Source organism: Anopheles ziemanni, chromosome 3 (genome assembly GCF_943734765.1).
Source record: "Anopheles ziemanni chromosome 3, idAnoZiCoDA_A2_x.2, whole genome shotgun sequence".
NCBI lineage: Eukaryota > Metazoa > Arthropoda > Insecta > Diptera > Culicidae > Anopheles > Anopheles ziemanni.
The window spans coordinates 70,785,102-70,802,983 of record NC_080706.1 but is presented as its reverse complement, the minus strand read 5'-3'; the positions used below and the strand labels follow the sequence as shown (position 1 = coordinate 70,802,983).

At 41.7% G+C, this 17,882-nt stretch overlaps 1 protein-coding gene across 1 annotated transcript; it reads left to right on the top strand.

The window, feature by feature from the left end:
- The first annotated feature begins 1,554 nt into the window (after nucleotides 1-1,554).
- Nucleotides 1,555-17,744, top strand: LOC131287216 (tetraspanin-11-like). Its single transcript, XM_058316248.1, has 4 exons — nucleotides 1,555-1,606; nucleotides 16,076-16,202; nucleotides 16,273-16,464; nucleotides 16,634-17,744. The coding sequence occupies exons 2-4, from the start codon at nucleotides 16,125-16,127 to the stop codon at nucleotides 17,063-17,065; spliced, it is 702 nt and encodes a 233-aa protein (XP_058172231.1). The 5' UTR covers nucleotides 1,555-1,606; nucleotides 16,076-16,124; the 3' UTR covers nucleotides 17,066-17,744.
- The last annotated feature ends 138 nt before the right edge of the window (nucleotides 17,745-17,882 follow it).

Here is a 17,882-nt window from a genome sequence, read left to right as displayed (position 1 = left end):
TCGTGGCATATCGATAAATTAACCACTTTCGCCGACAATTCGCGCTCTGTCATGCTCTCTACTTTGTCGCGATGCTTTAAAGTGGAGTGCCGCTACGGGTCTATCGCGCCCTGACACTGTCACGATACCATCTTTCGCTTCCTTTCGGATGCATTCGACTGATTTGATGGCAATGTTCTGCCACAAATTGACCAGCGGTTCGTGTGGGGTACGATAACGAAAGCGCCAAGGTTTTCCTGCGCCTGCGCTAGGAGCAATTCAAGGAACTGCAAAACATACGTGTACACAATGAGAAAACATCGGTACGAGTTCTTGGAAGCTTGGCGATCACTCGTTCCGATAGGGGGATGGGCAGACGAGCTGTGGTAGATTTTATCGAGATACCTTTTATCACAACGCCAGGAAAGCCTGGTCTTATGCAACATTACCTATACTCGCTGGTGAGAAATGCTTTGAGTTGGTTTGGGAGGATAATTTTGGAATGTGGTGTTAGCATTGATGCTTGAATAAATTAGGAATCGTTTTAGGAACTAACCAATAAGACGAAGTGAGAAGAAGCGAAGACTGCACAGACTGTTTTCTGGTGAGCTGTGCAAAGAATTTTTCTTCTCAAAAACAATCAGCTTCAAATCAATATCATATACAAATAGTTAAAACGCTAAATATCATTTGGATTTTTTTATCATTATCTATCTTTTTACCCTTTTTTACCTTTTTTTCCTGATAAAATGCTGCATCACAAAAATGAAATAAACCAACTCATCATCTGGATACTTTCTAGTTGTTCGCAATTTTTCGTATCATTTTAATTACAATATAATAAACAGCCAGAAGAAATAGTAATTTTACATTGTTGTTCGCCAAATAAAACGGTATTCCTACAAATGCTGGCAGAAGCTTTCGAATTCAAATTCAAATAAAACCGGCAAAAGTGGTAACCAGCTTTCTACCATGCAAGTTTTTCACTCGTGTGATGGCGCTTGGTCCAGATGAAATATTTCAATGTGATAGAAGTACACTGGTTTGATATTGTACATTGAAATGGTAAAAATAGAGAATTTTAAAAAAAAGTATTAGAATAAGGGTATAATTCTTACTTTTTCTAGCACATAAACAGTGCGTTATTGTTAGAACTTGGTTATTACCTATCATTTGTATTTAGTTTGAGAACAATATAAAATTAATATCTTTAACAGAAAGATATATATATATCTATATTTTTATATTTGAACTACAAGTTGTAAGAACCACGTTTGTTAATAAATTTCAAAGTTTTTATCAAATTGCATGGTCAAAAGTAGAAGATATAGTCTTTCGGAATAGTGGAATAGATGAAAACTGAAAAATAGAGTTATTGAAATTTTTATACGAATTCAATGAATTCTGTTTTGAAACACCAGTAACAAACCAGTGCAGTTTGTTTAATCGATATCGAAACTTATTTAAAAAATAAATATCCCGAAAGTCCTCACCGGCTGACCCACTGTGCATGGCCTCAGCACAAACCGCTTCAGCGTGGGGATCGTTGTGCTGCAGTAACTTTTCAGTTGATCAACAACAGCCGTCGTGTGTGCACGTGTCGCAAGCGTTCTCTTTCCCAGTGAAGGTTGGTATTTCGTTTTTGTCTTCGTTGTTGAAAGTTTAGCTTGTCGTTAGTCATCTTTCGAGTGGCAAAGTAAACTTTCCACAAACCAACGCACCAGCTTGCGTTGGGCGGTAGAGTGTCGGTTACGGCGCGGTTTGCATCGCAAGAAAGAGTATTCAAAACCCCAAAAGTCAGTGTGAACCTAAAAACGGTAATACGGAGCCCTGGTTGTGCAATAGTGTCCAGTATTTGAAGGGTTTTCTGAAGTGTTATCCGTTTCCGTGCTTGTATTCATGGTTCCCAGGTGAAGGGAATTTTGCGAGAGTGAAGTTACCTTCAAACCAGCTTCCAGTGGAGGGCAAAGTTTGGTTCTGGTAGTGTTTGTGAAGTGTGCGCTAAATTCTAACCGTCCGGATTGAAGTCATGTGCTGTGATTCTACGAGCGATTCGCTGTGTGATGCTGGAATTATTGATGGTCCTTTGTTAGTGTCCTTCGGTTGATTGGATTAGGTGTTTTGTTTTTACTCGATCTCAAATTAAACTACTTACAATGCTCTGAACGCTGTACACCAACACGACTTGAAGCTTGTTTATACGTGGTGAAGATAGTAAATATTAAATAATGCGAATTGCAGTTTTATCAATCGATGTTAATTTAAATAGGGATTTGGAAACCATCACATTTCCAAACCATCCAACCAAATCGTATGTTTAAAGTCAAAGGAATAATGATAGCAAACGCCAATAAGACCCGAGAACCTAAGATCCTCAAAAACCCTCGTCCATCGAGAGCTTGTTTTCAGATTGCCTAAAATACCTGCTAAAGCGGGATGAATTTATTTCGAACAACTCTTTCTTTTTCGGACATACATAGGCAGGGTTTTGGCGTTCCTGTAGCGACGCTCAGGTCACGACTGGAAGCTGCAACGAAGAAGATGTGCCGTGTTTCGAGGAATTTTCTTTCGATTTCGTGTGCACCACAAAACCACTTTAGAGCTGACGCACTCATCAAACTATGATAGAAAAATGCACATTCGTCGCCCCGGCGAGAGTAAAAGGAATCGATTGCATAATTGTCGTGGTGACGATGACGCCGAAATAAAACATAAAAAAGCGACCGACGCCCCGACGACGAGTGCGCGGTTTGACTCGCAAAAGCGTTGGGTTGGGAAACGGGGAAAGGTAGCCGAAGAGGGGAGGGAAAAGCCACAGAAAAGCTGGAAAACAGAGTCAAACAGTGAACCGACGCTCACCTGCGGCATATTCGGATGATCAACCGCGGGGCGCACTTTGACGCTGTAAGAGGGCTTTACGTGATGTCGACGCCGGGATGATGGAGATCGCCGTTTTCTTTGACTCCAAAGCCTCCATCAATCCATCGCTGTGTATGTGTGTCCGCGAGCTCGCGCCCCGCGGATGCATGTTGGTGTGTGTGTTTGGCGTGGGCTCGTTTGCGCGTGGTTTGTCATGGTTCAAAACTTGTTTTCACAACAAGCCGCAAGCTGCCAATGGCCGCCACTCCGCCGCCGCTCAACCAGTCCGGTCATTAGGCACATTTATCTTCTCCGTGGTGTGTGCGAATGTTGGCCACCGTGTTACTGTGCGCTTGGCAGCCCTGTGTTCGCGTCGAGATAGGGGGGGAACGCCATGCAGCAGTGCACATTCTATGCACGCCAACGACTGCAACTGCGCGTTCCCTTTCTATGCCGGCAGTGAAGTCACTCGTTTGCTCGATTTAAAACCCCACGGTTTCGTCGAGCTTCCCGAACGCGCGCCGCTTGATCAACAATCGACGAATGAAAAGGCAGAAGAAAAATCGTTTCGGAATGGCGGAAGGTTATGCTGCTCCGGTTCGGGTGAACGGAATGGAATCTTTTTTATTTTTTTTTCATACTCCATCATGACCTCCAATGGGTCAGTGAATGAAATCGAAGCGAAAAATGAAAAAGAAATATCTCCATTGGCAGTTTCATCGGGTTGAGGCGGAAAATATTGTACAAATTAAAAGTGAACCCCGTTGTGGATGAGTTATGCTTTCAGAAAGGGGGGAGGACACATAAAGGCAATCCAAATGTCCTTGAAAATACGATTAAACGCGGGCATTGTGACAAGTCATAGCCGTTGCATTTTGAACTCTTCGAACGAAGTCGATGGCAATCCATTTCGTGGCACTAAATCTCGTTGCTAAGAAACGCTGAGAACAATGTTGGATCAACGTGATGCGAAACTTACTGCTTGTGCGTCGCCTCTTTTTCTAGCAAAACACCTCTTCAAGCTCTTCTTTTGGTCGAAACACATACCAAGCAGGTTGTTTGAACAGAATGTTGAGACGTTTCGGTTCACCCGTAAGGTGTTTCTTGCTCAAGGGAAGGGATGGTTTGTTGTTTGTTTGGATTCGTGTACATTTTCTAACTGCTCGTACCATGAGCAGAGCCTATGTGTTGCCGGCATTGACCCCAATTAGAACTGACGAGATGCTGCTTTACTCACCGTAATGGTGGAGGAAGATTTAAGAGAAGCTAGTTTATTGGATTTAGGGGCTAGGTCTGATGGAGAACGAGAATGGAATATCAAAATATAAACATATCTTGCATGATGTATGACAATTTACCTAATTAATCGAATAAATAATTTCGTCTTTCAAGAAATCAGTAGAGGGCAATCGACAAAAATGATTGAAATTCATAATTAGGCATGCAACTCTATATTTTTATCAGCAAAATCTTTTCTGGTTTATAATTGGTTGGAAGCACGCTTCGTTAAATAAAGGAAAAATTGTGAAATCATTCCTTGCTTCTCATATTCCATTTATCGATACGAGAACTTCCTAAAAACGTTTAGATAAATTAAAGCAAAACAAACAGCTTACAACATACCACTCGTTATCCTTTCTTTTTCTTTTGGCCTCTCTGTGAATTCGATTGGTTGTTGAAAATGTTAACTATTTCGGGGGTTTAGGCACCTTTGGTTTAAATTATTTATTGCTAAAAAACAAAGCTCAAAAGTATTGCATTATTGTATCTTAAATCATCAACTTTCAACATTTAAAGAATCTAATTATTGGTCTGAGAGTTACAAACAATTTTACTCAACATCATTGTTCCCCATCTGTTTACATAGCATGGGAGATCTTGTGCAACGAGGCTATGATTTCACTCCAGCATTGACCTTACTCTGAATGTTAAATTATAGGTTCACACGCTCATAATTTGCCTGTCTGCCTGGCAAGTGATTTAAATAACACAGAATGTTTAAAAATAGCGCAGGTGAGGGCAGTGGGTTTGATTGTGTTGAAATCAACAACGCCAGCTAAAAGAAGAAGAAACAAAACCGTAGTTCTACGCGATGAGAAGGCGTTTGAATCGAGCAAACAATCCGATCAGTGAAGGTGATATAGTAGACATCAAAGCAATCATGCGCGAAGTGGCAACAACTTTGCGTTAGAATGAGGTGAGATCGTTGGGGATAAAACGTCGTAAAAACCTTCAAAAAAGAAGCTGTTTCGGCTGAGTAATGCCCTCTTGCTGCCCAATTCGGCGCCGGTTTGGATCGTAAATTTAAAATCGTATGGTATGTTTACACGCGCTAATGAAGCCTCCCTGTGACAACTGTCACCAACTGCATTTCTCTGTTCGACACTCGCCCGTTTCCCATGATGTGCTAAGACTCATGGCGTCTTTGTTGGCATGGAAACATTTGAAACGACCCGTAAACTATCCGAGGGTTTTCGGGCGTAGGTGGACACGTGGTGGGGGACGCGGGTCGTTTCGATCATGTTTAAAAAGTCGTTCGCTGACGTCGGGCTGGTGAAACGGTGGAACTTTTCGAAAGGAAGTCGCGTTCGACTATCGTTATGGCTTTATTTGAAATCCCGAAGTGCTAGAAACACTACGCCACTAGTTTTAGGTATCGGAGCGTGGGCGTGCCTGTTGTGGTTCGTTGTGAGTTTGTCACGTGGGAGGAAAATATGTGGGTGTTTATAGGTTTTTGTTTATGAATATCGCTGCTTAGATTTGTCGGTTGCCTCTAATTTTGATTATGAGTGCTTAGTGGCACGTAAATTTGATATTTTCTATTTTTTTTTTCGCTGAGAGAAAGAATTGTTGTGACTCCGTTGGTGCTTCATTTGAATTCTCCACTCGTGATCAGTGCCATTGTGGTCGATCCGTCAAATCATTCATGCAAATTATGCGATCTAAAGAGGTACAAGAGTTACGCAATTACGAGTTAAGGGAAGAGACAATTCCAAGGAACTGTTTGGGTATGTTAAAAAGTCATAATTTATACATAATTTACATGTGCCTTAAAGGTACTCTATTGAAAATATCTCTAAGGTCAATCCATCTGTAAAACATAATATTGTTTTACTCATTAAAAAAGGTTTTATAGAAAGTTTTCATTTGGTTTGGATTCTATTAAAAATAGTCAACATATTAAGAAAGGAAGTGTATAAAGTACTATTTGTATTCATTATTTACTAAAATCTCCAAGTGTGAAAAAGCCTACAGTCGACATACGATAAAAGCGTACGAAATAAGGCATAAACTTAACGATCGTATAACTTTATTTTAATTAGTGGATTGATTCTCACTCTGATCACAATTATTCAAACTATCATTGAAAATTGTACTATTTTCAAAAGATCACCCAGAAGAACCTTCTGAGTTAGCAAAATGTAATTTCTTTTACAGTTTGGATTTGCTGTTGTTAAACAAGCTTTATTGTGATCTATTTTAAACAACCACACCCGAGCGGAATGTTACTTTTTTGGTCTTTTTTCGAAAAGAAAGTCTTAGTCAATTTTAATGTTATTTTTCGAATGTATCATATAAGCATATGGTATTTTAACGAAAGTTCAATGAAACTAAATATATCAATGTGTCTATTTATTTTTCTGTACCTTTTTATCATGCGACTCTTTGTGCTAACTTCTTGCCTCACACGTATCCGTTTGCCTTTTGAGGGTGACGATTTACTCCTTCTTTCGTGGCCAATGCCGATTAGCATAAATCATTCGATTAATGCGTTCCATTTCCATTCCGACATCCTAATACGGTGCATTCGACGGTGGAAAGAAGAAAGAAAATCAAGTGAAGAACGAGGGGTTCTTTCGCCAGATGTTTGCTGACTCTTGCGGACTCTTCCGGAAACCGGAGTGCTTTGACAGCGGGACAGATTGAAGGAAACACCAAGGCGTATCCGTGCGAAGATGAACGGCGTGAAAAAATCAGCCTATCGTAAATTTACACAAATATACTCACGCATTGTAGATGGGGGAAGACAAAAACGAAAGCGCGCGTTTTTCGGGAATAAATTTTATCCACCGAGCAGTAATCATCGATCCGGAACCGGAACCTGGTGTGCCGGCGGGCCGTTAACGCGGGCTCGCCAGTGCCACATATTTTGGGGTGTACCTTACGATGGGTGTCAAATGAAGTTTAATTTTCCCGAAGGGATCGTATGAGCTGCTTCCGGAAGGGTCACTGACTTCGGGTGGAGCTTATTAAAAGCGTGGTTAATTGTTTATAGACAAAAAATGTGGTGAAAAAAGAAACATATAGGAAACATAATTAATTAAGTTGTCACGTGAACGCACCTCAAAAGGAAAATTTTAATTTGTTCTCTCTCTTTTTTTTCGAGCCATCATTTCTTTGTTCTATAAACACAAAGGTAAGGCGAAGGTCCAGAATAGCGCAGCGTCATGCAATGTTGTCCAGCAGGTGTGTTAGGAACATGAAAACGTAAAAAAGGTCCCATAAAAAAGACATAAGTTCAAGTCGCTTTTCCGGTTCGTGAGAGGACGGCAAGGGTTTGGCGTGGGATTGGAAATGCAAGTACTCAATGAGACAATAACAATTGACATAATAACACTATGAAATGTAAGTTGAAGTTTAACACAAGGAACCTGGAATGGGCATTTATAAAATTTTTCAATTTATTTTCCATTCCATATTGGTTCATAAAGCAAGTTTTCCCTCATTTGTTACACTTTAATTGTTGTTTTGGTTTTAAGATTCACTTCCTTCAGAGATTAATCACGTTCTTCGTCCAATTTGTACGCAAATTGGCGTATTGTTCGGTGCGATTTATTTCCATTTCAGGAAGCAATTTCCGCAGCAGGAGGTGAGAGTAGAAACTTCATCGAAAATCACCCCACGCAGCAATTAAAGTTCCATAGAATCGCATTACGAGTTTAGAATAGATCCACAGCCACAGGAACTGATCGTTAAAGTCGGGGTTGGTATTGTTTGGACATGTACAATGAACTTTACTGTTCCGCCCCGCAGCGTACATTGACACGTGACTCCAATCAATCACAAGAAACACGCGAAGGGCCCATAAAAAAGGCACATTCGGTTGACACTTCCCCTCGTCGCCAGCTTCCTGTCGCTGGCGTAGAACTTCCGGGCCGAACCGGACGGGAAACGCAAAGAAAAACAAGTGTTTGCCAGGTGTTCCAGGTGCTTGGTTGGGGTCACTGCTGGCGGGTCGGTACTGTCAGGGTGACAGTGGTAATCACTTTGCTGCATCGGTTCGGACTGCGCTTTCCGACTCTGCAGCAATAACCGTTGACATCGGAAAGTCGATAAATTGCACCCACAGGTCAACCACCTCCGCCAGGACGCCACGAGTGATGGAAGCCACCGATAAGCGCAAACGACGGATGCCAAGGACCCATAATTCATTATCGGGGAGCTGAATGGATGATGGAAATTTCCTGTAACTTTATACAAAAAGAATGGACGAGCATGAATCGGGTATTTTAAATCTCGAATGCATCCATACCGTCATCGAAAGCGCCTCCAGGTTCGGGGGCCCATAAACTAGGTGGACAACTTTGTGATCACGTTCCAGATTTCTTTCAACACCCGATGCTAATAAGATGCTAATGAGCTTGTTCGGTGGGTTTTTCGGGGCGTGGATAGACAAAAACTGGTTCGCACACTGTCCCGGTGGAGCCGGACAACGGTCGACATTGGAATTTCTACGTACGTTTTGCGGCCCGCGACGAATCCGGACGGGGCCACCTAATTTCCTGCATCGGTGAGGCTTGAGGCAAAGCCCCTAGAAATCATTAAATACCGGTCGTTCCCGTATCCCGCGTGCGTTAGTTATGCGGTTTGATAGAACATTATTTACGGATTCATCTTGGATTTATGATCGGATCGGTTCTTGGAAGTCTATCGAATAAAAACGGCGTTCAGTAAATAAAATAAAGAACGAAACGAAATAGACAGAAAAAAGACAGAAAGACGTTCTTCCCAGGTCAGTGTTACCTACAGGAGGGATTTAGTGAGTTTCGATCCATATATTGGAATGTTTCAATAGGTAGAGGGAAAGACAGACAAAGACATTTCGTAAGCCTAGGGGATATTTTCAATCGGTTGAGAGAACTTTGCAATCATATAGGGGAATGTTTCAGACAGCTAGGGGAATCGTGCAAAGCGGTTAGGGTAGCGATCTGCTAACTTCACAAAACTCATCGTTTTTATGCCAAGGAATAATATAACTTTGGAGAAATATTTAAAATACAACAATATTATCCGATTTTTCAGCTATTTTTCGACTTGTTACGAACGGTTCTGTCAAACAATTGATCCGCTGAGGTAAACGCAAAGTGATGAATGCGAAGTTCTCTTAACTGGTTGAAAATATCCCCTCTGCTTTTAAAATGTTCTCCATTCAATTATATGGATCGAAACCCTGTAAATGCATAATGGTTTAGTAATAGGAAAAGAGTGTTTCTTCCCTAGTTCATGACAGATAATTTGATATATCAAATATCCTGGTTATATCATTCTGTGCGAAGTAGATCCCAATCCAGTGCACAGAGCACAGAGTAGAAGAAAAATAAAATCAGTATAAACCAACAAGTCATAGAGTATAACAGAATGGAATACAAATTCATTTGAACTTAGCAAAGGATTGGAAAGAAACACCATTCCAATTTACATGACGAAGCAATGAGCTTAAATGGCATCTGAAGATTGATGCGATTATAAAACTAAATAACATATTAGGAAGGAAAAAACACCCAAATCGTTTATGCTTGCCACGCCTCGCTCAACAGTTGGTCGTCGCATGCTAGTTTGCATGGAAAATACATCTTGACCGTATGAAAGTCTTTAAACACTACTCGTGAATGTACACCTTTTTTTATTGCGTTTGAATCTAATTCTCACACATTCCCACCGGTGTGTGAGCTGCTTCCCGAATCAACCGCTGTCGTCGATGGTTTGCAAATAGAGAAATGGTCCGCTGACTGTTTAATAGCAGCGGCCTTCGCAAACGTCTCTTTTTGGCGCTTGATTCGTCATTTTCACCTAACATTTGTTATGCTAAGGAACGTACGTTCCAAATAAACACACACACACAAACGCAGGCAAAGTCGTTTTGCGCCCAAGAGCAATTCAAATGCGCCCCGAAGGGTTTTACATAACGTTGTGACATGATCGGACGCTTCACTTTTCAACCGTTTTTGCCAGCAATTTGAACGTCGTTAAACTTACTTGCTGATGGTTGTAGTGGTTTATTTCGTAAGTGTTTTTTTGTCACGTCCGTCAATTGTATTTAAATATATTTAAAAAGTATCGTTTGAATGGAACATTTCTTCTTCAAATCGTTTCCGCTTGCTAGTTATTTATTTCAAAATTTTAAGAAACAATCAGTGATGAAATTTACATCCTGATTTGAATGTTTGAGTTGAGTAGCGTACTTATGCTTTGAAAGAGAACATTTCAGTGGCAAGAATTCAAACTAACGTGGGCTCTAGAATCCACTAATCGGGATCATATGACTCAAGTCACGAGTTTATCCTTCGGTGGGGCGATTAAACTACATTCCGAACTGATGACAACAGCCCTTAAGGTAGCTGAATTGAGTCACGATTGATCACGAGCCTTTGCATTACAAACACGTGCGTAATCAGAAGTTCTCAAGACGTGGAAGCTAATAAACAGCTTCTCTGTTTTATTTGTCACCGTGAGTGAATGTAGGGTTTTTATTTAAATATAATTTTCATAAAGTGAACGTCAAGTGAAGTGAACATAAAACGAAATTTATGTTTCTTAAATTTTTGATAATTAAAAAGCATAGATGTCTAACATAAACGACAACTTTAGACGACATTCAGAGGTCGAGACGATGTAAATATCGTTTCTACCGTTCTAATCGTTTTCGGTTATGAGCTATTTAGCATACCTTGGTAGCATGGTTGTCCGGATCGTGATCCTAAAAATGCCGACGGCACCTTGGTGTGAAGTGAAAGGTGGCGGCAAGCCGCGATGATTACGGTGGATTAAATTTATCTCATCCGCATTTGACGGTAGCGTCGTAATAACCGATCGCGCGGAAGAGCGCTATCGATTAATTTGGGTTTTTGTTTGACGGGAGTTTTCAGCATTTTTAGCTCCGCTGAACGGTCGATGGCGATCAATATTGATTCCAGTTCGTGAGCTAATTAGCATACAAGTGCGGAGCTTGCGGTGGGTTTCGTTTTGTTAATATTATGCGAATTGATTGTTTGTCTTATAACGTGTTTCCTTATCTAATATTTTTAAATAGCTGTCATTCGTAGCTTCTTCTGTTTGTTTTAATTACTATTTTTTTATCAGTCTTTACTAAAATTATTCTGTATGATATGCTGTTATTGTTGATAAAATATGTTCACAGTGTCAAAAATTATCGATAATTTAATTGATTCTGTTTTAAATCTACTATTACCTGGTTAGCAAGAAGTTTGTTTTTACACTGAATATAATTCCAATTGAAATCCCTTAATATTCAATTATGAAAAGTGTTTTATATAGTCTAAATTGTATCTTTTCTTGTCTTAAAGGATTATATTATGTTGTGTATTGTAAACATGAGGGAGTCATCTTAACCTGGGACAATTTTACAGCAAAAAAGGCTTTTATTAGAAAGTTTGTCTGAGGATTAGTGTTGTGAAAATCTGCTCTTTTTGAAGAGCGGAGTGGACATATTTCGCTCACCAAGAGGAGCGGAGCGAGCTGGCTAGCTCCGAAAAGTGTTGCACGACATTATTGCTCCTTTCCGCTCCTTTCCGCTCCTTTCGCTCCTTTCGCTCCTTTTTACTCCTTTCGCTCCTTTTCGCTCCTTTCGCTCCTTCCGCTCCTTTGCGCTCTGTTATGACCTGGTTGTAGAGCGCTGGCGGAATGTGTGAAAACCGATAACAGTTAAAACGGGTACCAGTGGGGTCGATACCGTGTCTACACCATGAACATGTTGTAAAAACGTCATTCGAACTAGGTGAGCAATGTCAAAATCTATGAAAAGCAATAACTGTATAACGATTAACCACGATGGCAGCAGTGCTACCGTACTTCATGACAATACAAAAGAATTAAACAAAGCATTCAAGTGCATAGCATTGAACCGACACCGGTGAGATTAGTCGTCAGTATGTCGAAAAAAACGTAAGTTTCGTCCCCCCAAACGCGAAAAGTAATGAAAAATAACGATACAGCACTGACGGCCATACAAAAGAATAGAACAATACAGTCGATTACGGTGTGCAAACCCGGCACCGGACAGCACGGACAAAGCAAATTGTCGAAATGAGGATGAGGGTATGAGGGAGCGCAATGAAACGAGCGCATTGAGCGAAAGGCATGAAAGGAGCAAAAGTAGCGAAAGGAGCGAAAAGGAGCGAAAAGGAGCGAAAGGAGCGAAAGGAGCGCAAAGGAGCGAAAGGAGCGAAAGGAGCGCAAAGGAGCGAGAATGTCGTGCAACATTTTTTGGAGCTAGCTTCGCTCACAAATGAGGAGCGATTTTTTCGCTCCTTTCGAGGAGCGGAGCGTGGTTGCCAGCTCTTTCGCTCCTTTCTCAACACTACTGAGGATGTAGCAATTACAAATATTTTTTTCTCAGTTTGTTAGGCACTAATAAGCTTCATCGTAGGTGATCAGTATCGTGCATGCATTGTGGCTTTGTTTGCTTCATTTTGTATAAAGCCGTTTTTGGTTTCCGGCTTGAAATAAATATCCTCTATCGATGTGTTGTCGTTTCAACCGCACAAAAAACCAGCGATCCGTCAATCAGTCGCTCGCGGCAAACCTTTTCATAAACTTATTGCCACCTAAAGCCGTCCACCAAGCCTCTGGTCAAGGGGCCGAAGTTGGTGCATCAGTTGGTGCGATCGCCTCCAACAAGGAAACTGGCCTGGCGTGTCGTAATCGGGGTTTTGGAGCTGCAAGTTGAAAAAAAGGCCTCCGTGATTCCACGCGACATAATCGAGCCCTCACGACCGTTCCATTAGAGGCGGTCCTCCGGGACAGGCCGGTCGCGTCGTGAGTACGCGCCGGAAAGTCTTCAAGTCTTCGTCCCGTCCGTACCTATTGTGTAATGGAGTCGGGTTTGCGTTGAACTGGTCCGGTGATCGCTTATCGGGTCGGAGTGGGACTGGAGCTTCAAGGGTTTGGTGAGAGATCGTAGGTAAGTCCAGCAATGGGTCTTCAGTTTTGCCCGAGTGGACGCCGGACTTGCCGGACACAACGCATACAGACATACAGACGGGCAGACTGAAGCAAAAAAGCGAAAGTATGATCGGCAGCGGTCAGCACCCAAGGAAACCGGAACCGCGCGCTCTGGTCAGGGCCGGAGAACGGTGGTTTGCGGTGTCGGTGACGATCCCCGGGAAGGTTAGGCGAACGTCGTGAGTGCGCGAGCGATTTCGGCATTGACCCTCGACCGCAAGAGCTACAGGCCGTCGCCACCGATGAGTCGCGCATTTCCGTTCACTTTTCGGTTTAGCTGACGTTGCACGATCGCTTGGGGAAGCCACATCCTGCGTTCTGACGTACAGTGGTCGGAACCAGGAAGGAAACCATTAGACTATCGACCATCTTTACGGTTTGCCTAAAGCTGTCCCCATCTTGTGCACTGCAATGGAATGTTACCGGCCTCAAAAATATGCGTCCATATCATTGGGTTGGTGGTAAAGTTGTGACGGAATTTTAAATAATTGCACCTTTCATGTCACAGTATACTCAAGGAAACTTTTAATGAAATATAATAGAACTGCGAAAAATTACTTTTAACGCAATTGCAAACGAATTACATGCAAGCCAACTGTTGCAGGCTAATGTAATTATTACCCACGCCGGGGTGTTATGGTAAATAGATTTTACTTATAAGTGCTGGTTTGAGGATCAGAGAGCGTTTGCCAGTTAACGACAAGTGAAGTTTGCAATCATTTAAATCGGCTTTTGAATGAGTTTCAAACAATTAAGTATTAAACTAAAATTAAAATGTATATGCAACCTGTTCTTTTATACTCAAGACAGTCGACTCTTTTAATGAATTTAACTTACTGATATTTTGTCTTATACTTTTTAGTCAAGTTGATTTCTATTGTTTGGTTGGTTTTTTGAACATTTTAAAGATTGGATAATTGGTGTCTGCTTAATTCATGTGGTCCGGTTTTGCTTATATGATTTAATGTTATTTTCTTTTGAAATTTAATATTTGATTGCCAAGCATCCGGAGAGTAAATTGTTTGTTTGAAAATATTCGTTTTTTAAATATTTAAATTGTATAAAGACAAAACGTTGGTGTAGTCCACCAGGTCACCACTAGAGTATATTTCATTAAATTGTGCAAGTTTGCGCAAGATTGTCGTCGTTTGTGTTGTTGGTGAATAATCTAAGCTTCTCTCATTCCGAAAACATTCCTAAGTAAACAACAGAATCGTTTTCCTGATTTTTTGTAAAATGGTTAACAGCAGGTAACAACGAAGCGACGCAGTAAAATGTAAGCAACTTTCTTACAACCCCAAAGATAAAATGTTACCAGCTCACTGCCACCGTTGACCTTGGTCACGCGTGCGATTGCACATTACGTCCGCCGTGCGTGGAGTTTCCCAACGCCACATCCAATCATCCGCCGACACCGCCGACTCCACGCTCAACAGCCACCGTGGCCTTTACCGGTGTGTGGCCTCGAACATCGACTCGCGGATACTATCCAGCAGCTACTAGGAGCAGTTAATAGTTAAGCTGTGCGGTCACTGTTTTTTTACATTAAAGTCAATTAAACAATTGACATCAGGTCGCTCTTCGGTGCTGCTAGGACTGAGGCGGAAATCTAAGTCACGAGTGTTGCTGCGACTGTGACCTAATGTCGCTGTATTTATACAACCCGCTTATGCGTGCTCTTCTGAAGGTGAAACCTGCGTAGCGAGTCGGGTGGTTAGTGAGCTGATTTACTTAAGCTCGTGCCCAGAGAGAATGAGTCACCCTCGCCCGGGATGGGGTTTGTAGGTGTCGTCCACGTGCGCATTATCGAAGAGTCGTCACACGTGTTTTTGGGGCATAAACAAGCATGTTGATGATTTGAAAAATGTAAACGCACTGACTATGTAAAGCTAACCATTTCCCTATTTAAACAATCGCGTAAAATAAATCCTCTAGAAACATAGTTCATGGCGTGCACGAACATGATAAATGAAGATTTATGATATATTCGCGATCTACAGGAAATGAAAAAGAATGAATACATAGTAAACAAGTTAAAAGTATGATGAATTAATCTTCAACATAGCAGAATAACTAGCTTGTGAGAATGTTCAAAATAAATTACCGTTTAACAGGAAAAGCCTCGAATACCGTTCCAAGCTAACATTGCCATGCTTTTCGTACTCAATTTGACTAGTAAACAACTTGTTATGCCCAGCGAATCGAACGACGCAGAAGCTGCGACGAACGACGAACTACGACTCGCTCATATTCGAAGGACATGGCAAGAATAAGTACACAATGACTCGGAATTAATGACCCAGAGTTTCCAGCAAAGAATTTGTAACCGGGAGCTGGCTAATAGTGATTCTAATAAAATGAGTCTAATTGTCTTCGCTCTATTCCTCGTAGAGCTATGAAGAAATTGTAAAGAGGAGTTTAGATGGTTGTAGAATATGTTGTGAGAGTAAACATCTAGATGTTATGCAATTCAAATTAATTTTAATACAACCATAATGCCTCACGATGTCAAAACATCAAAAGTTTAACTTTAAATGGTTTAGATATAGATTTTTTAATTGCGGTATGTTTTAAATGTCATCCATTTAACTGATACAGTTTTCATGAGAAACCAAAAACGACAAAAATGTACATGCCTTACATTTTAAATTTAATTTAATTCGTATACTTAGCAAGGTACCGATAGTTATGGCAATGCGAACATTGCCGTATTATTTAATAACTTAAAAGACCTAAAACCTAAACATTAATTAATTAACGTGTTTTCGCATATACAATAATATCACCTTTATATAACGCTACCTAAATCTTGCGTTTTGTTACAATTCGATCGTGTGTAAACTCTACTTTGTCTTTTTATAAGCTTTGTCTACGCTTATGTGGATGTTCTGTTCTCTCATTTTTCGTCGAGGATAGTTTTATCTTATGCTGTTTCCTTTCTAATTCTTTTGTGACAGTAATAACACAAAATTTCCTGTTCTTATTCTTTCGACAGCATTCTTCATCAATCGATCTCAGGCCCTCGTTAGACGAACCGCCAAACCATGGGATCCGGGGGCAGAATGGACTGCTGCGGGCAGTGCGTTAAGTACAGTATGTTCGTGGCGAATTTTGTGATCTTCGTAAGTACCGAACACAAAGACGATGTTCCTCGGAAGGATGCCACTAAACTGCGCTCGTTTGAACTTTCAGATTGGCGGTGCGATCGTGTTCGGTTTGGGTGTCTGGACGCTGGTGGACAAACACTTCATCAACGAGCTGCTCGGGACGAACCTGTTCTCCGGTGCGGTGTACGTATTGATCGCCACCTCCGCCCTGGTCTGCCTGCTGTCCTTCTTCGGCTGCATGGGCGCCGCAAAGGAGTACAAATGCATGCTGTTGACGGTAGGTAGTTTTGTGAATCCCCTGGGAGGGATCTTCCGCTTGGAACCGCTTTGCTTCCGGTCGTAGCGCTTCCGTTAGCTCCGTGATCGTACGCTTCCTTTTCCGATTGGAGTGCTTCATTGTCGTATGTCGTCCTTTTCGTTTCGTTTCGCTTCCGTTCCGTTTGCAGTACTTTATCCTGGTGTTCCTCATCTTCGTGACGATGCTGATCGGTGGCATCCTCGGGTACGTCTTCCGGGAGAAGGTGTCGCTCACGATGGCCGACGAGATGCGCTCGTCGATGAGCCTGTATGGCAGCAGGCGCAGCATCACCACGGCCTGGGACGAGACGCAGGAGCGGTTGAAGTGCTGCGGCGTGAAGAGCTACAGAGACTGGAAGAGCGACATTCCCTTGTCGTGCTGCCAGCGCACGCTCGACGGGCACAAGCCGTGCATCGAGAATCCGAGCCCGCAAAACATCTACATTAACGGCTGCCTGGAGATCACGTCAAACTACATCCGGGACAATGCGGCGATCGTTGGCGGTGCCGGCATCAGTGTGGCCCTGCTGCTCATCTTCGGCATGATATTCTCCTGCTCGCTGTTCCGGATGATCGAATAGCAGAACGTCCGCAGCTGACGTCTGTTTTTCTTTTCTTTCGGCGGCAAAACATCCATAACTTTGTGTACCAGCCTTAAACATCCTATTGAGTTTTCCTCGTCCCTTTTTTCCTTAGTAGTGTTTGCTTTGCTTCTTAGCAAACCCGGAGTCCATCGCTCGCCGTGTTTTTATGTATAGAAAAGAAACAAGAACCACAAGCATTCCGTCCAATGCAATGCAATCCACTGCAGCAACAAATGTTGCGTACTGTTAAGCCAACTCGAATGCAATCCAAAATGCAAAACACACACCATGCACACACCGTATACCGGCATTGGTTAAAAGTGTTTTTACCATTTATGTTTTGCGCATGTTTTACTCTTCATTTCGGCGTAGACGTCGCGTTTTTGTCGTGCAGGCATTTAAGACACGCCATCGAAACAAGGCGTAAGCATTTCTTTTTTATCGATACCTTCGTTTTGATCATTTTAACCAGCAATTCGAAAAATGTATTTGATCGTGAGCAATATGAGTTTTGAAAGTATACTTTTAAATAACAACTCGATTGATTGAAGGATTGAAATCGTATGTGACAGTGAATAGAATCGAACGAGTAAGTAACGCTAAGGAACAGTTGTGTAAGGTGGATTATGTGCTTAAGTCTAATAAAAGAAAAGAAGATTTAATCGATATAAGAGCACTTTTTGGTTCGCTTAATTATATTTTGTTTAGAAGTTGGCGCGGAGAAAGGTAAAGCTCAACGAAAAAGAAGACTTCTCTCTCATGGTTAATAACCGATTTTGGGAACGATTTGTCGTAGTACTTCCTGCTATCGTTT

Excerpts from the sequence above, each read along its gene's own strand:
- LOC131287216 (XM_058316248.1), top strand. The coding sequence starts at position 16,125 with ATGGGATCCGGGGGCAGAATGGACTGCTGCGGGCAGTGCGTTAAGTAC. Across the intron at positions 16,203-16,272 it reads TGGCGAATTTTGTGATCTTC|ATTGGCGGTGCGATCGTGTT; the intron begins GTAAGTACCGAA and ends TTGAACTTTCAG. Across the intron at positions 16,465-16,633 it reads ACAAATGCATGCTGTTGACG|TACTTTATCCTGGTGTTCCT; the intron begins GTAGGTAGTTTT and ends TTCCGTTTGCAG.